The 21,711-nt window shown below is 53.4% G+C and overlaps 6 protein-coding genes across 6 annotated transcripts; 2 read left to right on the top strand and 4 right to left on the bottom strand.

Annotated features, from left to right (window-relative positions):
• Positions 1-2,269: 2,269 nt before the first annotated feature.
• BDZ83DRAFT_283252 (uncharacterized protein) lies at positions 2,270-3,703 on the bottom strand. The gene is made up of 2 exons (XM_060502147.1): positions 3,161-3,703; positions 2,270-2,877 (listed from the first exon to the last, which is right to left on the bottom strand). Exons 1-2 carry the CDS (start codon positions 3,439-3,441, stop codon positions 2,523-2,525), a joined length of 636 nt encoding a protein of 211 aa, XP_060365850.1. The 5' UTR covers positions 3,442-3,703; the 3' UTR covers positions 2,270-2,522.
• Positions 3,704-4,584: 881 nt separating this feature from the next.
• BDZ83DRAFT_575685 (Prp31 C terminal domain-containing protein) lies at positions 4,585-6,510 on the bottom strand (the record flags this gene model as incomplete). The annotated part of the gene is made up of 2 exons (XM_060504837.1): positions 4,585-6,084; positions 6,184-6,510. The coding sequence occupies 2 exons, from the start codon at positions 6,508-6,510 to the stop codon at positions 4,585-4,587; spliced, it is 1,827 nt and encodes a 608-aa protein (XP_060365849.1).
• Positions 6,511-6,929: 419 nt separating this feature from the next.
• BDZ83DRAFT_575812 (uncharacterized protein) lies at positions 6,930-9,004 on the top strand (the record flags this gene model as incomplete). The annotated part of the gene is made up of 2 exons (XM_060504856.1): positions 6,930-7,278; positions 7,335-9,004. The coding sequence occupies 2 exons, from the start codon at positions 6,930-6,932 to the stop codon at positions 9,002-9,004; spliced, it is 2,019 nt and encodes a 672-aa protein (XP_060365848.1).
• Positions 9,005-9,576: 572 nt separating this feature from the next.
• On the bottom strand, positions 9,577-10,463 carry BDZ83DRAFT_618462 (uncharacterized protein). Its single transcript, XM_060508076.1, has one exon. It carries the CDS (start codon positions 10,104-10,106, stop codon positions 9,720-9,722), a length of 387 nt encoding a protein of 128 aa, XP_060365847.1. The 5' UTR covers positions 10,107-10,463; the 3' UTR covers positions 9,577-9,719.
• Positions 10,464-11,330: 867 nt separating this feature from the next.
• On the bottom strand, positions 11,331-13,977 carry BDZ83DRAFT_283167 (uncharacterized protein). The gene is made up of 2 exons (XM_060502146.1): positions 11,543-13,977; positions 11,331-11,467 (listed from the first exon to the last, which is right to left on the bottom strand). The coding sequence occupies exon 1, from the start codon at positions 13,713-13,715 to the stop codon at positions 11,598-11,600; it is 2,118 nt and encodes a 705-aa protein (XP_060365846.1). The 5' UTR covers positions 13,716-13,977; the 3' UTR covers positions 11,331-11,467; positions 11,543-11,597.
• Positions 13,978-17,408: 3,431 nt separating this feature from the next.
• BDZ83DRAFT_575803 (uncharacterized protein) lies at positions 17,409-18,328 on the top strand (the record flags this gene model as incomplete). The annotated part of the gene is made up of 3 exons (XM_060504854.1): positions 17,409-17,482; positions 17,576-18,067; positions 18,124-18,328. The coding sequence occupies 3 exons, from the start codon at positions 17,409-17,411 to the stop codon at positions 18,326-18,328; spliced, it is 771 nt and encodes a 256-aa protein (XP_060365845.1).
• Between the last annotated feature and the right edge of the window lie 3,383 nt (positions 18,329-21,711).

The raw sequence follows: 21,711 nt of genomic DNA, 5'->3' as shown, positions 1-21,711 counted from the left end.
ACTCTCTCTCTCTTTCGTGCAGTCGCGGCAGCTCCACTCGTGCCAGAAATACCACAGGGACATGGTAGACCACAGCCTTCCAACGCATCTGGCGCAGCTACCCTACCCTGGTTTCAACCACGCCGTGGTGCCGGGCGGATACATTGGGTGCCCCTTGGCAAGGCCTAGACGAGTCCACAATCCTATTCCACTCCACCGGCAAACTGCGAAAGCGGCACCTCTGCCCACCGTGGGATGGAGCTTCATTACCTAAGGTAAGGTAGCTCCATGTATTTTATGCATCTAAACAGCTTTGCGCACCTTGCTGTGTGCCTTGCTGACAGACCAACCAGACAGACAGAGAGTGGCAGAAGAACCGTATCAGGCTTGCCCTGCGCGCTCATGCCTGCACCCTGACAGTTGACTGTCCTTTGGGTTAAGCATATACAGACAGACGTACGAATTACAACTCAGATACAGCACAGGCGCAGAAAAAAACAGGTTCGTTGCCTCCTTACGCGCAACCCCTACGATCACGGTTGCGCGGTGTCCTTGTGTAACTCGCATTGGGTATTGACTGATTGCAAATGCCAGCTGACACGTTGTACTGGGCAATGATTGTCTCAATTTCCTCTTCGCCTTCGTTGTTGCTTCAGTGGCCGAGTATGCCATCAGTTTCTTCCTTCAACTGGATCGCGGTCAACGATTCAGCGTCCTGTTTCGACTTGTCCTGAAAACGCTGTGTGGGCTGCTCTCCTTCGGGACCTCTAACAAAGCGTGCTCTCAGTCTCCGGGCCGGCTTCAATTCGGCAAATGCACGTTTCTCTCCGTTTTCTGCCTTCGTTTCGAGTCTACTTGTTTCTCCACCTTGTCTTCAACCCGTCCAACCAGATGGCGTTGTAGCGTCGTCCCTTAACGCTGTAGCCGGGTCCAGTTGGTCGGGGAAGAAGGGTGCCTCCCCGCAATCCGGCTTGGGACCAATATAACCCAACATCACCCTCACGTCATTGAGTTTTCATCCCTACGTCTTCCCCGAAGACGGGGGCATTGGCAAGTGGGCCCTTGCGAGTGGCCTTGTCTTTCGGTTTCTTACTTCTTTTTTCCTTTTTTATTTTTTTTTTTCACACTCGGAGGCTCGATTCGCAGTCAAGTGTCGTCGCCCCACTTGAACGACGAAATCCTGAGCTCGGAACATTGGCTCGCCGCCCAGTCTTCAGCCCTCCACCAAACTGTCAAGGAAAAACCCGTGGACCCAAAGGTCACTTAGGGAACTCTCCGAGCGGTCGATAAGACACGAGATCAAAGATAACGGACCCTTGGACGATTAGGTTTGATTCCATTCAGTCAGTCAACGGAACGCTGTCTGGCAATTTTCTTTTCTTTTATCGGGGGAATGAAATTGCTGACCCTGGTCAGTGGCTACCTAAGGTAGGTACTTATCCGCATTGCGTAAGATCATGTATCTTCGGTACGTACTGCCAGGCCTGCCTCCTCGGGCACTTGGTCCCTTGTTGCCTGAGGTCTGCTGGGGGAAAAGCTGTCTGCTACTGGGGGCTTCCCTGTGTTTATCAGGATGATCCTCTGGTCCCTGAAGTTCTGGACCGTCCTACTAACATGGGGTCCAGCTGCAGCCACAAAGTCAAATTTCGGAGGTGCCATCAAAGCGAACTGCCAGACCATGGGATTTCGGGTCCATGCTGATGTGCTGATGCAAGAGAAGACGTCCATGTTGCCAGAGAAGGTGATGAGACAAGCCACAGTCGGCAAGAGATTACCAACAGGGTGCCTGTCTGCTGCTTTTCAGATGGGTGCTTCCAAACATACGAGGGTGAAGGGCTTTGGTCCCTTTTCCCCCTCTTCTTCTCTTGTCCGGTCCAACCCCTCCCCTTCCCTCAGACCCTTGCGAACGATGCGGGTACGGATACAGATACAGAAAACTCCAGGACCTCGCAAAGCTCACCGGGGCGGGGACTCTGTCCATGTGGGAGCGCCCCCTCCCTCTGGGCCTCTATCGATCATGGTTTGCTGTGCGGACTAGAGAGTGCAGGCTGCAGCTTGCATTCTGACTCCCCACTTATACTAAGGGTAACAAGCCATAGATTTTTTTCAGGGACCTAACTCCGGCTTTGGCAATCCTCGTGTCATGGTAAGCGGTACGTCATTGTGGCAGAGGGCATACGTTACCGGCCCCGCTTGTCTTCCGGCCGCGGACGATATTCCCGACGGACCCTACGGTGTACTCCGTACAGATACGGTAAGGTGCAACTTTTATTACTTTGCTGGGCCAACGGGGGCCACAGCGAACCGAAACATGTGCCCATTATTCCAGGCACGAAAGGCGCATTGCTCAGCCCATTGCAAGTTTGCAACACCCCCCAATTGAGATCTGCACTCGTTGCGCCAATGAGCTCAGAACAATGACAACTTCCTACGGACTTGGTAGAAGAATGGAGTCGACTTCCCGAGAAGAGGACAACAATTGGCATGCCGAAAAAAATGCGTGATTTGCGGGAATGTACGGTTACAAACCCACAGAGCTTCCGTCAAGCAATGCTCATGTCAACGTTGCTTCGAACTCTATCGTCAACCGTCGATCTGTGCCTGGCGTGATCACTGTTCGCCCGTCGGAATCGACTCCGGGATCCTCGGGGTCCAGTATAGAACCTTTGACGAGAGAAAGCCAAAGAGTTACAGAGAAAACTTACACATACAACAAACTCACGCCACAATTGGGGGACGTGAGGGCAGGGAAAGCGTAGGCTCGAGGTTCCCAATCCCGGCGTTTCATAGCGGGATACCCCGGAAATTCCTGGTCCAGTCGAAGTCTGGAAAGCCTCGCAACGACGACAGGTTCGGGCGTTCAATATTTGCGCGGCGTGGTCGCGTGAGCTGGTGGCCCTACCTCTCGTCAGTGTAGGTAGGTATGGCACGGATGATGGGCGGGCTTCATCCTGTGTATGGTAGTCCCCAAAGAGCTTTTCCTCATTCCCTTGACGATGCATCCCGTCTGTTCGCAATTTCATGGGCATCGTCGCCTCGTGGCCCCGTTCGAGCCTGTCGCGGCCCTACTCCAAATTGAAGCTTTCGCGAAAACGGTGGGGTGTGTGAGGGGAAAGGGGAACACTCGGGGAGCTTGGAGCCAAAGAAAGAGGGTAAGCGAGGTCTTCAATGCAGAACCTACCCAACAATAGCTAAACCTTGGGCAAAAGTCTTGTTTCTCAGAGATTTCGCGCGGCAGAAAGCGGCATGCTCTTGATAGGTGGGTGACGGGGATGAGCCCAACATCAAGACGTGTGGAAAGAGGACGATGTGTGTGTGCAAAGAGGAAACGTTCTTCCCTTGGGTGAGCCCAGACCCCATCAGGCATGGCCAAAAGGGCAAAAGAAGGCCATCACGGCCCTCTTCTTGTCTAATTAGACTCTCGACCTGCCGACGGCTTTTCCCTCGTGTTCTTTTTTCCATTGTTTTTTTTTTTTTCGTACCTAATTGTTTCCATCCCTCCAATATCAGTCTGTACTTCTGCGAGGTTCTCGAAGAAAGGGACGAGCGTTTCTACCCAAGTCGCAAGTCGTTGTGTTGCGATGCGGCGTTGCTCGCCCAACAAACGCTGCCACGCTGCCACGCTGCCCAAGCACGTTCGTTACCTTTCAAAGGCACGGATGACGATCGACGGTTCGTTCCCCCTTTGACCCAGAGGGTCGTGAAGATTGGGCGGGTGAGGCCCCCAGAGTAAACGTGTTTCAAGAGAATTTCTTTTGGCATGAACCGCAAAGACGTTTCTACGAAATCATGCTTTTTTTGCGACGGGAAGGTAAAATAGAAGAATTACAGGTACAAAAAACGAACAAAACGTTGGCGTTTTGGTAAAGGGGATATAGCACACGGGGAGACGACGGGGAGTTTACACGGATCCCTTACTGAAGAGAGAATTGGGACCAAAAAAAGACGTTTGATCGACACAGCCGTTGGGCTATTACATACATGACATGCGAATTCCAATCTACATCTTGTTCTCATCGTCTCAAGTCTTCTTTTTCTTCACATACCACACGCGAGCGCACATGCGCACACACACACACAGAGGAGCCGAGATGAAGAACTGCCGACGAAATGTAGAAACGGCAATGCGCCGGCAATCGTGGGCTTTGCTTCGTGGTGAGGAACGGACAAACATACACCTGGACCGTCTTTGGCCCCTCCTTTCCCCCTTTTGTACATGTACAGAAGAACGGCATCCCAAAGTTGAGCAATGGTAAACATTTCGTCTCGTTTCCCATGTCCCGCCCTGGAATGTCTAAATGGTATGCTGCTACTGATACTGATTCGATGACTCGAATAATGGAAAACCTCCCCAAAACGCCGCACGCCGTTTCCCGCCGGCCGAGTGATCACCTACTTCGTCTTTGCTCAGCCGCGGAACCCGTTTGACAACCTGGAAACAACCACCCCTCCCCCCCTCATTTTTCCCTTCCGTCTGCCGGGGCTAGCTTTTCGGGTAAGAGATATGCTTTGTAGACTTTCTTCTCCCAAACTCTTGAATCCCTGCTTGACACCGTGAACATCCTTCTCTCTCTCGCCACGATCACGTCGGCTAGGCGGGCTCACTCAGCCGCTCCTCGGAGGTGGAGGTCCCATCTTGCCGGCGCCGGTATCAACCCTCTTACTGGGAGGCAAGTCTGGCTTCTTGAAGCCATCATTGGACGAGCCCGCAACCTGAGTGAAAGTGCCACCCTTGAACCACCGGTCCTCTTCAGCCTTTCGCTTGCGACTGAGTTCAGCCTGGACCTTGGGGTCGACAAGCTCCAGACCCTGTACAGGCGTGAAGGCCAGCGAGGATGCCGTGCCCGCTCCCGCGCCCAGCGATGTGCCAACACCTGACGTCCTCAGGCCCTTGCCGCGTAGGTCAATGTTGGAGTTTGCTGATTGTCCAAAACCCTTGAGCGAGGATGCCGCTCCGCCCATGGGCGTTGCGCCGCCCCAGCCCTTGTTCTTCTGGCCGAGCTTGGCCCTCGTGCGTTGATCGACTTGGAGGTTGCGAATTCTGCCGTCGTTACCCTGCCCGATCATACCCATGCCAACTGTGGTCTCCCCTGTGCCGTATCCGACCTCGCGCTCCTCCTTGCCAAAGGCCATTCTGTTCTGAGCTTTGCGCAATTCCGTCATGGCCGTCGCCTCCTTGGCCTTCCTTGCCCTTCTACCACCACGCTTGCGGGAAGGCTTGTCGTCTGGTACCGGCAAAGCTCTGGGGCCCTTGTTTGGAGGCGGCTCCGTGAGCTTCTCGAGTCTCGTGAGGCACTGCTCCTTTAGATCCTCGCCCGTCGAGCCGTCGGCGCTGGAGTGGATTCTGTCGACGCGAGCAGCGAGCAGCAGCTTGGCCGACACGATGCGCATTGCCTGTCTCTTGAGATCGTTGGGAATGCCTTGGATGATGGGTGAGTGGTAAAGGAAACCCTGCTGCCTGACGCCGATATTCGTAGCCAAGCCCGCGGCCCCAGCACCTTTCTTCGAACCCCACGCTGCAATGTTACACGCGGGTGTCTTCGATAGACCAGTAAGGCCACCGGCGGCGTTCAACAATTGAGCAGCCGTCAGAGAACCGATCATAGCAGTCAAATTAGGCGCGAACAGGTTCATGCGCGACTGGACATAGCCTGTCAGGGTCTTCTTCGCCTTATCGAGGGAGATGACCATTTCACAGGCTCTATATACGCGTTCCAGTTCTTCTTGCGACATGTCTCTGCCCTTCGTCGTCGTAGCCTCCACTGTTACGATCATGAGGGATGGACCGTCGAGGACGGATTTCAAGGACGCTTGAAGGACATTGTCCGTTGAATGCTGAAGCTTCTTGATATTCTCCGAATCAAGCGGTCCATTGCCCAAGATCGCGACGACCTTCGCATACTCCAGCGGGTTGGTGATGAGCGTCTCCAATTCTGGGAACCGTATTGAGTAGTGGTCTCTGATATACTTGTGCACCAAGACGATCTCGCTGTCTATAAGAGTCGACAGGCTGTTCGATTGTGTCAGGAGGTGGTATTCGGGATGGTCTTCGATGTTGCCGAGCAGTTCTGTAGGGGTCGGTTGCGACTGGTAGTGTGCGATTTTCTGTAGCGTTCGAGTGACGACGTTAGGGCTAGTTCTCCCAAGAGATGATGTAAACACAGCTTCCATCAAGCTATTCGTGTCTTCGGGTGCGTCACTTACCTCTAGTACTGGCTCCAAACTTGACATGAGACTGGCGACGCTGCGAACATCGTTGACGCCACCCAGCTGCATCTTCTCGACCTTTGCCTTTGTATCCTCTGCATCTTCGACAGGGTCGACAGCACCCTTGGGTGTCCCACCCATTTCCTCATCTTGGTCCTCGGGCTCGCTCTGGTCATCGTCCAGATCCATGCCGCCCGATGCTTTGCGACCGCTCGCCTCGGGCGCATGATCAAGTCCTAGGGGATCATTGTCTTGCTGAGTCTCCTCTGCTTCTGAGCCAGAGTCCTCGAAATCGTTCAGCAATTCATCTGCTAGGGTCGCCATATTGCCAGTCACAGCTACCAAAGTGGCTTTTGGATGGTAAAATCGCCCAGGAAAGAAACGCGGCGTGACGAAGTTGTAAAGTTAGGAGGATATAAAGTTATGGAAGCCTCGCGAGGCTACGGAAGTTTTGGCGCGATGGGTGGGTCTAAGCCACAGAAGCTCGTTATCGGAGTGGCTGGTGCCGATAAGAGCTGCGTTTTTCCAACGCTTCAGCCTTGGGCCTGCCGCCTGAGAGTCCCGTCTTCGGTGTTTGCGACCGATGCAGAATATTATCAATTGGGCAACAAGGTGACGCGATTCAACGTGCCGTACCCATACAAAGCCGAGTTTCTCTACCATAAGGTCTAGCGACGCTAATAATACGCGACTTCGCGCGTTTCTCCGACTTTAATCGACTTCGACTTTGCTTGACAGACACCATGGAGGCATCACGAGGACCCCCGAAGGTTAAGAACAAGGCCGCTGCGCCTGTTCAGATTTCTGCCGAGCAACTCCTACGAGAGGCTGTTGACCGGCAGGAGGTCGCGCTACAGGCGCCTACCCAACGGTTCGCCGATTTAGAGGAGCTTCACGAATTCCAGGGCCGGAAACGACGAGAGTTCGAAGACTATGTTCGACGCAATAGAGTCAACCTCAATAATTGGATGCGATATGCCGACTGGGAGCTTGAGCAGAAGGAATTTGCGCGCGCAAGATCAATCTTCGAGCGCGCGCTCGATGTGCACCCCAACGAGATCAAGTTGTGGATCAGATATATCGAGTCGGAGAGTATGGAATCCCTCCGCAACACCCTATGACGAGACAGACGGCTGACTTTCTCACAGTGAAATGCCGAAACATCAACCATGCGCGAAATCTCCTCGACAGGGCCGTCACACGACTACCTCGTGTCGATAAACTTTGGTACAAGTATGTGTACATGGAGGAGATGCTGGGCAACGTTCCAGGAACCCGCCAAGTCTTTGACCGTTGGATGCAATGGCAACCTGATGAAGCTGCTTGGAGCGCATACATCAAGCTGGAAAAGAGATACAATGAGTTCGACCGAGCAAGAGATATCTTCAGAGCATTCACACTCGTCCATCCGGAACCTCGGAACTGGATCAAGTGGGCAAAATTTGAGGAGGAATTCGGCACGAGCGACATGGTGCGCGATGTATTTGGGACTGCGATCGAAGAGCTCGGCGACGAATTTGTGGACGAGAAGCTCTTTATTGCTTATGCGCGATACGAGGCGAAGTTGAAGGAGTACGAAAGAGCGAGGGCGATCTTCAAGTACGCACTGGATCGCCTTCCTCGCTCTAAATCAATGATCCTTCACAAGGCTTACACGACCTTTGAGAAGCAGTTCGGAGACAAGGATGGCGTCGAGGATGTCGTACTTTCAAAACGCCGTGTTTTCTACGAAGCACAAGTCAAGGAGAACCCGAAGAACTACGATACATGGTTCGACTACACACGTTTGGAAGAGACGGCTGGCGATCTCGACAGGGTCCGCGACATCTACGAGAGGGCAGTATCGCAAGTACCACCAGCGCAAGAGAAGAGGTTCTGGAGACGGTACATTTACCTCTGGATCAACTACGCCATCTTTGAGGAGTTGCAGGCAAAGGACATGGAGCGCGCAAGGCAAATCTACAAGGTTTGCCTGGAAATGATACCCCACAAGAAATTCACCTTTGCCAAGGTCTGGCTGCTAAAGGCGCAATTCGAGATTCGGCAGGGTGAGCTGACGGCGGCTCGTAAGACCCTGGGCCAGGCGATCGGCATGTGCCCGAAGGACAAGCTGTTCAGGGGCTACATTGAGCTGGAACTGAAGCTCTTTGAATTTCTGCGATGCCGGACACTCTACGAGAAGCACATTGAGTGGAACGCCTCCAACTGCCAGACTTGGATCAAGTTCGCCGAGCTCGAGCGTGGCCTTGACGACTTGGAGCGGACCCGGGCCATCTTCGAGCTGGCCGTAAGCCAGCCGGTTCTCGATATGCCTGAGTTGCTATGGAAGGCCTACATCGATTTCGAGGAAGAGGAGGAAGAGTACGAGCGTACGAGAGAACTCTACGAGCGCCTTCTTGAGAAGACGGATCACGTCAAGGTGTGGATCAGCTACGCCCACTTTGAGCTCAACATACCCGAGGACGAGGAAGAAGCAGAAGAGGAGGCGCCGATCAGCAAGGAAGCCAAGACGAGGGCACGCAAGGTCTTTGAGCGCGCGCACAAGAGCATGCGCGACAAGGAGCTCAAGGAGGAGACGGTCACGCTGCTCAACGCGTGGTTGTCGTTTGAGAGGATACACGGTGGGGATGACGAGATTGAGAATGTGCAGAAGCTGATGCCGCGCAAGACGAAGCGCAGAAGGCGCTTGGAGGACGACAGCTTCGAGGAGTACATCGACTACGTCTTCCCCGCCGACGACAAGCAGACGCAGAACCTGTCGAATCTGTTGGCCATGGCGCAGGCCTGGAAGCAGCAGGGAGGAGATGCTGCGGCATAAGAATCGTCCGCCAGAAGAGAGGACGTTGTTTGTTATTTTTTGTAACTCTATGCTCTTTAGCAACCTCCATTGCACCCAAAAACAAGACTTCAATCAAATTTGAGTTGCCCTACCCAGCATCAAAAAAGAGAGTTCGGACCAAATTGCGTGTGTCTCATCTCATCCAGATTACTCTTGTCTCGCCATGGGCATCCCCGGTAACCAGTCATCTGGAGCTCCCGCCGGATGGGTGGGCCGGCGAACCTTATTCCACGCGAGAGTCGAGACTCTCTTTCTCTCTTCTCCTCCTTCAGACTTCAGGTCTACCTACCTATTCCTGGCCCAGACACGCAACGTACAAGTTTCGCACACAACCCAACGAGCCCCCGACCAATAAGCACAGATGACCTAGTAGTTGGTGCAAAATCAGTGGTCTAGACTACGGGCACCTTAGGACTTGCCCATCATCGCGATGGCGGGCGGATAGAACATGTCAGACCAGTCATATGACTGACGATGTCTTCACCAATAGCGACTGCAGGCACGAGGCCGTGAGGGAGGGAGGGGGCAGATGGGAGGGGGGGGGGGGATCTAGGAAAGAAAAATGCGGCGGATGTACAATGATGTCATTTTCCCTCTTGATTGCTCAGCCGCCTGTCACCCCGCCGCCATCCTTTTCCACGACACCACACGACATCTTCCGATGCCGTCAAGCAACCAACGCACGCTATCCGTGCTAATGGGAGTGTAGGGTAAGGTAGTGTAGGCACGAGTCACTATTATTGCCCACGGCAGTTTGACACTGATTGACGGGGGCAGGAAAGCTAACCGTTGGTACACTGACTGGGCTGGATCGGATCGAATCGAATTTCCCATTACCTTGCCTTTCTTTCCCCTTCCAAGAAGTTAGAACAGGCTGAACTGAACGACAGAACAGCAGAACATCAGCCGACAGACGGTGCCGATATCTGCCCATGTGTCCCCCCACACCCCATCTCTTGTCCGCATGATGCATTCCTCCCACAAACTTGACCGAGACCGAAGCAGAGAAATGGCAGATCAGAACAGTCCAAAAGAGCATAAAAAAAGTTGGCAGAGCTGCTGTCAGAATATCAGCAGACATGACAATGATAGGACGGTAGAGTGGGGAGGGGAACAGTCTAGAACATCTTCCCTCCCACTTGTTTTGCTGTTCCGATAGATATGCTAGAGGAAAGCGAAGAGGAAGCAGCAGCCCAAAAGATGTAGGTACTCACCCAGTACGGAATAGAGAGCAGGGTATTACTCGCGGGGTGGCTGCAGCTCTTGGCTCTGGGCACTGCCGGAGACATGGTAAGAGGGGGAAGAGGCATGGGTTGTTTCGGACCCGACCGCTTCTGCCGGGGGATCTTCTGTTGTGTATCACATATTCACACAAAGCGTCAGTTTTCAGTCACCAAAGGGTGCCCAGCCATAGTCAAGAAAAGACGAGTTGGGTGAAAACGTCAGGTCGCAGAGGTCATCATGTCTCATACTCATAAAATCGGAAACTACATATCCAGTCAAGTATCATAAAAACAAAATGCCCATCCTCCCATCTAAGTAGGAAACTGTGAAACCAAGAGACCAGAAGATATCGTGTGACAGTGGTTGCTGGGAGGAAGGGGAGGGGCAGCGAGTGCATCGCGGTGTCTCGACGATGATGATCTTGTGCTCTGGCCCGAGTACTAAAACCCATGTAGCCGTCTTTTCCGTCGCATATCATCATCCCGCATATGCCACCCCTCCCTTCCCGTCTATTCCCCAATCTTTCCAAATGGTAGCCGCCTTCTCTCACCGCCGCTTGTCCATTCGCGCGCTAGCGAAAAATGTCCGGTCTGTCTCAGGAACAGGGGTCCCTTCTCATCGGGGTCCGCTTGGCTGCTTCAACCACTACGAGCCCGGGGCCATGTGGTGGCCAGACCTCTCTCCTTCTCTCCCTCCATTGCTTGAATCGAACAAAATCAGTTGGTTCCAATCAGACCCTGCCGATCAGCCTCGATCTCGGCTCCATCCATCGTTTGCTCATTTTTTGTCTGAGCTGCATGCTGCGATGCCCTCCATTTTGGGACTACTGTCATCCGCAGGGGCCGAAGACAACAGCTCGACCAGTAACGATGCGTCTGGTTCTTCTTGATGGCGGCGCAGGCCGATTAGTAACGGCGGCGTTGGTCTGTCACAATCCAATTAGAATCAGTTATGGTTCGTGTACAAGAGAAGATTGTGTGTAGATTGGCAACAAAAGGGGAAAAGGGAATCCATCTATCTGAGTAAACGCAATGCAAGGTGGCGCCCGTCGAGTGCCGATGTGAAACGTGTGGAACGCCACTCCCACATCCCCTTAGTCTTCCAACATCTTTCCCGGTTTTGTTTGACAATAGATATGATTGCGGCTGAAAGATGACTTGTAGAAAATTGTCGTAACGTCGTAGTGTCTTATACAGGCATTATAGGTCGTAAAAGAAACTGAGGGGTCGAGAGCAGAGTGAGACAAGCAGCCCGTGCGAGCAAGGACGTTGTCTTGAGGAATCTGAAGAGTACCAACAAGGACCAAACACCCCACTGTCCAAGACTGAAGTGCTCTCGGCCTGACTTCTCAGTCTCTGTATCTCCTGTCGTCATAACCAACAGGAGGTGCAGGCAGGTGCCCGGCAGAGTACGGGTTATCGTCGTAGTAAGTTGAACCGTAGTCATACCGTTCTCCTCGCGGAGAGCCAGCGTGAGACCAATCGTCAGCCCTACTCCGTCGACCACCATGTCCGTCGGTGAGCCTCTTCTGTCGCTCAAGTCGTTTCTGATGTCGGATTTCCTTCTCGTGTTGGAATTCCTTGCATTCGTGTGTCATCTCTTTGGCTTCCTTGAGCTCAGACCAGGCACCCTTGATACCGAGGGCAGCGATTCCAACAGAGGCGGCGTCTTGCACGAGAGCCTTGGTTTTGAGCTTTTTCGCCTCTTCTGGGCTGAGTCGCCCTTCCCTCACGGCCTTCTGCCTTGAATTGCGTTTCTCCATACTTTGATAGACCCCATGTGCCGCGTGAATGGTGGCAACGGCCGCTAGGCCGGTTGTGATGACTTGCTTACCTCTCATTTTCCTCGCGCGCTTCGCATCATCGTCCGAGTCTCCAAGATCCGACTCGGAACTAGTGTCCGACTTTCCTCCCCTGCGACGAGAGCGGTCTCGGCGCCGGCTCGTGTATGACGATCTGTCATCATCGTATGCGTCGCGTCCACCACGTGCGGATCCCCTGTCGTAGTCGTCGTATTCATCAGAGTATCTCCGGGTCATACCGCCGCGTCGAGAGCTACGGTCGTCGTCGTAGTAATCATCTCGGCCGTACTTCTCTCTCTCCTTTTCCTCCGGGTTGCTTCCGATGCCAATCTTGGCGAGTCTCTTTCGTGCAGAGTCGACAACACTGCGGCTTCTGCTTCGTGCGCGGGGTTTATCGCGACCATCGCGGCTAGAGGCCCGGCTGTCATAAGAGTCGGCACTACGGCCACGGCTCCGGGACCGGACGTTCTCGATGGCCTTCTTTGCGCCAAAGGCACCTAGACCGGCAGTTGCCAGAGCAGCCAAACCCGGACCGCCGCCGCCACCGTCAGAGCGAGCGCGCGACCTCGATCGGCTTCGTCCGGTTCGGCGGTCCTCCTCGATGTTGCGCTTGGATCCGTTGATGACCCGGTTGCCGACCAGACCACCAATGACGGATTCGGCCAGGCCCAACTTGCTCTGTTTCTCGCCGCCTTGTGCAGCGTCGATGGTAGCCGCACCGGCAGCGGCAGTGATGATGCGCTTTGTCTTCTCGCCCTTCCAGCCGCCGGGTTCCTTGGCAACACGGAAAGCTTCAGTGGCTCCGGCAATGAGGGAAGCCATGGCAGCCTTCTGCATTTTGCTGGCGGCTTCGTTTCCGGGTCCTCGAGATTTGGACCTTGAGGATCTCGAGTCGGGACTGCCTCGTCGGCTTCTAGTGTCGCTGCGCCGGTCATCGCCACCACTGGCGCCTGTGAGAGCTTTGACGGCAACTCCCAGACCAGAGGCTGCGAGAGCGTTCTCCAAGAAGGACTTGTGACCCTTTTTCTCCCTGTCTCCCTCCTCGTCGGAGTAGTACTCGGTGACTCGACCGTCACGGCCGCGATGCATGACATAGGTGGACTTGTCCTCTTCCTTTTCCTTGCGCTTGCCGTAGTACTCTGCGCCCTGGTAGCCGGCAAGAGCTCCAGCTGCACCCAACGCCGCAGAAGTCAGGTAGTTTCTCTCAACTTCGCCGCGGTGTTCTTTGGCTTCCTTCCTGTCGTAAAGCTCCTTGCCGCCAAAGGCCAGAGCCGCACCGGCAACAGCGGCGAGGATCTTCTCTTGTTGATTGATGACGCGCTTACGAGACCTCTCCTCTTCGGCGTAGACGAGGCTGCCGGCTTTTCGGCTCCGACGATCATATTCGCGATCGTAGTATCGGTCCCGGTCATCATAGCGGGGGTCGTCGTAGTAGCCGGGTTCTGCTGAGCGAGTTCTTCGGGAATCTCTATAGCCAGGAGGGGGGAAGTCACGGCGCACTTCTTCGATAGAGAGCTCGCTGTTCTCTCGGGCCCGAGGAATAATTTCGCGAGTTTGGTGAACCTTGAGGTAGCCTTCGTCGGCATAACGGGGATCGATTCTCTCCTCACGACGCTCCTCGCGCACATAGCGACGAGTGCGCTGGGGCTCTTCGTAGTAACTCATGTCGGCTGACGAGAGTGGGCGTAAGAGCCAAGCAGGCTCGGTGGGTAATTTTCGATTTGAAGCGGGGTGATGTAAGTCGTATGAGTGAAGTGACACAGTTGTAGGGTTTAATTCGAGTGTGCCGCCAGAGAAGATGGTCCAACTGGCGAGATTTGAAAAACTTTCGATGAAGACGCTGAAATGTCTATGAGTTGTTAAAGGTGAAAAGATGAAGGATAACAAGCCCCGGGAAGAAATGAAGGAGGGGAAGAGATGATGAGCGAAGACAGGGGGGGGGGGGGCAGGGCTAGCTAGAAGAAAGTGGATGGGCAAGGGTCCAGCAAGACGGGAGGGCAGAGGCAGTCAGGCATGGAAGGAAAGAGACGGCAGGGACGGGGAGGTCACTTCAGGCAGAGAAGCCAGTCAGATACAGCCACCTTAGGCCTGGAGTGGGCAGGGCAGAACAGGGTTGGGCTGTCCGAAGACATGGATGCGACATGTCGACGACTCAGCGTTGCTTCCAAAGATGCAGCATTTGGAGCGGCAGCGGCAGGAGAAACGGAGGGTGCGGGAACCAGGGAAGGGAATGCTCAGGCAAGGCATGTTCAATACAGGCCTGCGAAAGTACCTCGCCCGCAGAATTACCGTGAACAAATACTTTTGAAACTTGTTTTTGAACAAAACGGGACCCTTTTGTTCTCGTCCGAAAGATGGCCCATCTACACAACACAAGCCGCTGGCAAAAGAGTCATTTGGACATGCCGTAAAGCCCCCCTCCCTTCTCAACGTCTGACCGAAAATAGGGTGCCCTTTTTTGGGTCGTCCAATTTTCCAGTTGCTCATTCTCACATTGGCTGGGCACCGAGAAAAAAGTAAGACGAGTGGCCAGGCAGGCTGTCTAGTGCGCCTGGAGACTTGTGCTAGCGTTGTCGTAAGTGGCATGAGAGGACGGGTGCTCCCTGCGACAAACCCGATGCCGCTGCGCACCAAAAACTTAAGTCCAAGGCAAGTGATGGATGCGTGGTGGTAGTGGTGGTGGTGGCTTTGGGGGACTTTGGGAGTCTTCTCTGATGATTATGCCAGTATGCAACAGCTACTTGGGTTTCAAGCAGTGCAGCGCCTGCTACTTGCTCGAAAGATGGCAAAGACGTCTGCGCCTCCATGTTCGCGAGAAGAATGAACATGGTTTGTGCGCGGCCTCCGATGCAGTTGGCATTGCCTACCTGCATGCAACGCCTGCAACCTGTGCCTGTGACCTTGGGCCCGGGGATCTCGTAGTGGCATACGGGTTCACTGGAGTATTCTACATACTGCGGTAGGTAAGGTAGCTGGAGCGAGGAGGGCGGGACGAGTTGACAACGAAGCAGTGGGAGGGAGTATGACCTCATGCCGACAGGCATCTTGGCCAATGAGACATCAAGAATCGCTCATGCCTTACCTCTCATAGTGTGCCCTCCACTTGGCCGAGCGCCGATAGGAGGTAGGAGGGGCCCAAGACCCGGTACCTTTGAGGGGGGGCTCTGCCACCGAGTGCTCGGTCAGTCCGCAAAAAACCACCCATTTCTGCTTTCCCACTGAGCCAGGTGATGCCCAACAACGTATGGGGTTTGTCTGTCACAACCAAAATTGAGGACCCTTGTTGGTTTGGTTCTTTTTTTTCTTTCCTCTTAATGCCTCAAGATCAACGAGGTTTGTTTCTCTCGGTAACAGATTGATCACGTCGAAGTTAGGTTGCGTAGTTGCGAGTATTCTGGGAGTTCGCCGTAATTGCGGCATGATATCATTCGTTTCCAAACAGCAAGAGGTTACCGAAAATGCAATAAACCTCATTCGGTATCTTTCCAAATACAGCACCTACTGGCCAGACAGAATTGATGGGAACGCGCTAAGGTATGTAGTCGCGGATGACAAGCAGAAAGGTAGAATCATGGAAGGGAAGTGATCGAATACCTAGAACATTTAAAGTGGGTGTCATGATTGGGCTGACAATTTGAGGTTGACTGTGGAGCGAATGGAGTGCCCCCCGGTGACAAACTTGAGGAGGGGAACCTGGAAACTTGCACCGAAAGGGCAAGGGTGGTCTTGAGCCCGTGACGTAGTGTTGCACTCTTGCTGCTTCTCAACGGAGTCCTTACTGAGGCTGATTGCGTGGCGCAGCCACACTATGCATCGGAAGGTGCCACACATGGACGGTGGATGCGTGGCGGTCGTGGCCCGGTCACTGGAGTCTGGACCTCAGCTCTGGTCACGTGCTTCGTCTGGTCCGAGAGTTACCTCATCCTCGCACGTGCCTGGATCAACGGCGGAAAACGGGAGCACCGGCCGTGAGTGGGGATCCCTTGTTCCTGCCTCCCCAGTTCAAACAATTGCTTTGTGTGATTCGCCCAGTGAAAACGGCGTCGGCCAATGATGCGGCCCAGTCAGATAGTGTGGATCCACGGCAACTACCCGCCAACCACATCCCTCCACCTCCACTACCTCGCTTTGCATCTCTTCACCGTAACCTGATCCTCGAATGCTTTCGCGCGGGGGAGAAACGCATCCTCATCATCAGAGTCCGCTCAAATGCCAGTTCTGCTCTCATCGCAGACTTGTCTGAAGGTCTCTGCGCCGATGCCCCCAAATCCAAGCAAGGCGGAGGGATGACTGTGAAGATTTCAACGGGGCGAGCATGGCACCAAACAAATCATACAGCCAAGACAATTGACAGAATACCCAAGATACCTGCAGGTGGGGTTTTTCTCGGCCTCGTAATTGAATCCTCAGATTGCTCGACTTTTCCCCAGCCTCCCAAGTTCTCAACAACCCCATTCCACGATCAAGGCCGGCAAACACGCAACCTGGTGCCAATCAAATGCCCTGTTTGCTCGAGTGAGCCAACACCGCTATGCCATCACTCGTGTATCCCTACCCATTTCGATGCAATCATTCACGTCGTGCAAGGCAAATCCTCCGCGACCTGATTCGACCGCACAATGACACACGCAAGCAACCGGGTCAACCGTCAACGTCACGCCAGCTCGATCCCGCCTGGGGCCTCACCTTCACTTCAGCCTGTCACGCCTGAATGGCTCTACCCTGCCCTGCCCTGCTTTTCCTTGCTTCTCGTCAGGTCTGCCTCCGTTTACAGCTTCGTCTGTTTGTTCCCTGTTCGCGCCTTGCCCGCTTTGTCGGTTGCCCAGCTCAGAGCTGCTTCTGGCCTGCTACTACTGCGGTTGCAAGGGCCTCGAAGCATCGAGTATCTCTACCCAACCTCCGCTTTCCAAGGAATACAGACCAGGGTATGCGAAAAAAAAACGACCAACACCAAGATTTTTGGCCCGCCTGTTTCTCGCCCCTCACAATGGGCAACAAACGCGCAATTCCCAGCTTTCGCTTCCACCATCGCTGTCGCCATGGGTTCCCCATTCGTTCTCGCCTGCTCCGTGGTCGTACCCGCGCCAGCTTCACCGCGTACGGCGTCATTTGTTTCTTGACTGCATCACCACGATTTCTCGTCTGTTATTTAAATCATTCCTCCACCCTCCGAAGCTGTGTCCCGTAGTTCACTCTCTTTCCCTCCCATCCGCCTTTGTTTGCTTCAGCCAGCCAGTGATACCCCCTAAACCCAACCCCCCCCCCATCGCCAGAACTTCTGCCGCCTCGTCCTCAACAGACCTGTGATACCCGCCCCTCGGATTTGAGCAAAGATAACCCCCTCAACAAACAAACAATATGAAGTCTGCCATCATTCCTCTGGCCATTGCCGCCAAATTCGCCGTTGCCAACCCCATCGACGCGCGCCAAGTGTAAGACACACAGCGTCATCCGCTCGGGATCTAAAAGATAGCTCAAGGGGAGCTTCGGAGCTAGCCACACACATACTAACACAACCCTCACAGCTCTGACGCCCCGGCTTTCACTGCTGCCGCCGATGCTCTCATCTCGGCCTACATTCCCACCGACCAGTGGGACTCCTTGACCTCGGCCTTCGGCTCCGCCGCTAGCGCCGCCAGCGTCACCGGGGATCTCAAGTCCTACATCTACTCCGTCCTCAAGGCCACCAGCACCCCGGACTGGTTCTCCGCGGCCATCCCGACGCAGTACACCAGCCAGTATGGCGCTCTCGAGTCCGCCATTGAGAGCCTCCGCCCCACCGCTGCTCCGGCCGGCACCCCCGTGCCCACCGTCATCGCCGTCACCACCACCAACTCGGACGGCAGCACCATCACCACCGAGATCTCCACCACCATCACGCCCATCCCCACTACAATCACCACCGATGTCGTGCCCACGCTCTCCCCCAGCGTCGTCACCGGCACCGACTCTGCCGGCAGTGCCTTCACCTCCACTGTCCTGAACACCGCGTCTGAGTCCGCCACTGGAACTGCTGCGTAAGTTTTCCCATATTCCTTCCATCACTCACATGTATCCTAACAGTGTTCGACAGTACCACCGGTGCCTCCGAGTCCGCCTCCGCAACTGAGAGCGGTGCCTCCGAGTCCAGCGGCGCTTCCGCCACTGACGCCTCCGGCTCTGCTACCGGTTCTGCTGCCCCCTCTTCCACCGAGGCCCCCAACGCTGCCCCGACCGCCATGGTCCACGGCCTCGTTGCTGTTGCCGCTGGTGTTGTCGGTCTCGTTATGGCCTTCTAAGCGGGGACGAGGTGATGATGAGTGACGCATGTTGAGTGAAACGCAATAAACGGTCGAAATAATGAGGCAAACGGCACGAAGACTTGTAGATAATGACTTTTCTCGGTTTAATTACCTTCTGTTCTTGGTCCCTACTTCTGTCGGAATGGCAGAGAGTGAGACTTGAGACTAGAACGGTTATGTAATAATGAGTAATATGGCATGATTTTCCCATCATATTCCACATGAGTCTCTTGTTGGCGTTTTGTGAGACAGTATACTGTGGATAACAAATAAAAGTCCATCTTCTTGTGAATCACGTCACCCAAGGCACTTCCTACATGAATTGATGTGAACTCGTTGATGCAGGCCGTACTGTTTCTATGCGGCCGGGTCATTTACCAGCTCACGGCTTCACGATTTATAGAAGCAGAGAATGAAGCAAACTTGAGCGTGATGATGTCTCACAGGACTAGGTAGCATGGTTCCGCCGGAGGTACTATAAACTTGTTTCCACTTCTCTCCACTGGGCGCTTTGAGATTATCCCATTTCCTAGTGGGAGTTTTGTAAACATAATTGATTTGCTAGAATATAAGCCTTAGCAGCACTGTCTGCCCTATTGTAAAGGATGAAAGAATTGCGAGCACGCTGGTTGAGCCACTCGCATGCCACGTACTATTCAGAGGTTTCCTTCAAAGGAATGGCAAGCACCGTCTTGACAGAGCTTGTTCGCTGAGATTTCTACGCACACGTTGTAGCCAGCTAAGAGGAAGAGATCCTGGCGCTTGACCAGATACTTAAGCACCAATATCAGCAGCAGCGTCGCAGGACGAGAGCATGGTTCTTGCATTCAGCTCTCACCGTGGAGATGTCCCAGGCACGAATGTGTTCTTGACAGATGAAGAGGACTACTTCGCTATACACCACCCAAAGTATTCTTTCACCATTTTTTAAACAGCTTGTCAAATATGCCGACATGCAGAGTGTTCTTTCCAGAGTCATGTCACAACCAGGAGTGTATGTTTCGAAGTGGACGGACGCCTCGCCTTTACCGTTTGGGAAAATTGGGTTACTCATAGCTACCTGAAGGGACCCAACATGGGCTCTTCAATGATAAGAATCTGAGAATATGGTTAAAAATCGCCCAACCCATATGCTGGCTGTAGAGGGAGCTCATCTCGTTATCGTCTTTCTCTCTTCTCCGTGACAATCTCCCTGGGCCAAGCGCCAAACCAGGACTGAGAACTAACATAACTCCCACGACTGTCTTCAGATTTGTTTGTAGGTATACTTCAGCATATCAGAAGAAGTTACCAGATAACCAACGGGTAGAAGCAATTCGTTGTCGATACCTAAATCTTGTGGTGCGGGTCCTGTTAATGAGTTACGCAACAGCATTTTCGAGCCTTTACAGAGGCTGCCCCAGCAAGATCAAGAACAATAATTACGGAAAGAAAAAATGAACAAATATCTTGAGCCTTTGAGAAGGAACTTTGCTACCCCGCACGAAATCTCACCGTCGGAACTTTATGGCATTCCGACCGATTCACCGTCCCCAACCATGCCTGCAAGATCGTGATATGCCTCCCCACGGCCTTTTCACCACCACGCCAAAAATCTACGAAACCTCAAAAACATACAACACCAGGTATTCGCTGGTCGTCACCGACCCAACTACTAATCCGGCCCTCATTGGCTTATCTATGGGAGAGCGGACGGGATCCCGAGTTTTCCAATGGGTATGGTCGTATGTGGAAGTCTCAGGCTTTGAGGTTGATTATATTGTCACAGACCAGGCAGGAGGAGCAACATGCCGCTCATCCTTCAACCCCCCGTTCACTCAAATTATCGAGAGTTGACTTGCAGCGAGTGTGTAGTCATATTCCGAGTGCATACATGAACTGCCAGCGTGTAGCTCTAGGTGAAGCTCAGCCCCCTGCCCTACAGCCCCCTTAGAGAGGAACAAGACCGTTTCTCTTCCGTGATGATCTCACCCACAACGATGCAGCTTGAAGTTGACGCAATATGAACGCCATATACTCCGATTTATTCATTTTCAAGAGGTCCTATTCATACAACACAGCATCGGCTCGACTGAAATGCGTGATGATGCCGTCTCTTTCTTTTCCTTTCCCCCCAATCCCCGTGTGTGTGCTGATGAGCGAAGGAAGGAAGGGAAAAGAAGAAAGAGAAAAAAGTCTAGTAGAACCATGGACCATTGCCTCCAATTTCTTGTGACCGCTCGAATGCATTTCATGCCCATAACCCTTCCCCTGTTTGTTTCCCTGTTTGTGTTTTCCCAGAATAAAGCATGCAGGAACTATGTGCAGTTAAAAAAAAAAAAAAAAGGAAGAAAACTTTTTTCTTCGTCTAGCAATGAGGCGAGGGGAGAGAAATGAGGAAGCTCAAAATCCATCCATGATGAGGAGAAACCGCCAAATGAAAGTAAGACCGATCCATGAATTGTCATCTCGGACCTGTATGCCGAGTTACGCCGGAGAAGAGACTTTCATCAAACCGTGTTCGAAGCTGCCTTTTTAGACGAAGCTTCCACATTCCAACGCGAGAGGGGCGAAGCCTTCCACTTTGCCTCAATTTTTAGCCTCTGATTATTCTCCCCGTCCCAATTAATTCCGAATCAAACCTCCCATGGGTATGTCGCTAGCCACCTGGTAGCGTATCTCTCTGCTGTAGCCCATCCCCTTTTGCGAGAAAGAAGCAGATAACTTTTCCAACCATTCGAGGACGACCATAGCTGCAACCTCGTCCCGACTGACCCCCAAGAAACGTCGCAGATTCAACGATACTGGGAAAATGCGCCCAGGGGCATTGAACCCAACGGAGAATCGAGCGACCGTAACCTAGGTGGGTCTATCACAGCTTGTTGTTGAAGAAATTCCAACAAGAGTTGCTCAATTCGTAAAACATCCTCGTCATTGTAATCGACCCAGATGCTACCTCTCAAGGGATCTCGGCTGTCGCGGCTAGCCTTTTCGCTTCTCCATAGAGAGACTCCAAATTGTCCAGAGGGTATTCTTTGTCCTCTTGTAAGACCGCTTCATAGTATGCAATCAGGTGCTTGAGGCCAGTTGTGTTGATGATCCCCCCCGTGGCGTCCGCCACTGCATATGCCCGAAACTCCTCAAACATCTCCAAATCAAAATGCCGGGCCAAGAAATGAGACCAGAACCGATAAAGGGATTTCATGTCGCCGGGAATTTCCCCGGCCAAAGTATCTTGCCGTTGGGAGAGCGCGCGCAGACGGAACTCAGGGTACGGGATGTCGTCGATGGGAGACTCTGCAACCGAGTTCTCACCTCGGAAACGCATCAGCAAGTGTGCGCGTTGAGAAGGACTCGACAAGTTGCTACTATCGTCACCGCATCCTGATGTTGCCGCCTCG

The sequence above is a fragment of the Colletotrichum acutatum genome (assembly GCF_030867785.1).
Source record: "Colletotrichum acutatum strain CBS 112980 chromosome Unknown BDZ83scaffold_38, whole genome shotgun sequence".
Classification (NCBI taxonomy): domain Eukaryota; kingdom Fungi; phylum Ascomycota; class Sordariomycetes; order Glomerellales; family Glomerellaceae; genus Colletotrichum; species Colletotrichum acutatum.
The sequence above is the reverse complement of the archived record's forward strand: the minus strand, read 5'-3'. Positions and strand labels throughout refer to the sequence as shown.

Coding starts and splice junctions, on each gene's coding strand:
- BDZ83DRAFT_283252 (XM_060502147.1), bottom strand. CDS start 3,441: ATGGAAAAAAGAACACGAGGGAAAAGCCGTCGGCAGGTCGAGAGTCTA. Junction 2,878..3,160: donor CAAGGTTTAGCTATTGTTGG/GTAGGTTCTGCA, acceptor GACGAGAGGTAG/GGCCACCAGCTCACGCGACC.
- BDZ83DRAFT_618462 (XM_060508076.1), bottom strand. CDS start 10,106: ATGTCTGCTGATATTCTGACAGCAGCTCTGCCAACTTTTTTTATGCTC.
- BDZ83DRAFT_283167 (XM_060502146.1), bottom strand. CDS start 13,715: ATGAGTTACTACGAAGAGCCCCAGCGCACTCGTCGCTATGTGCGCGAG.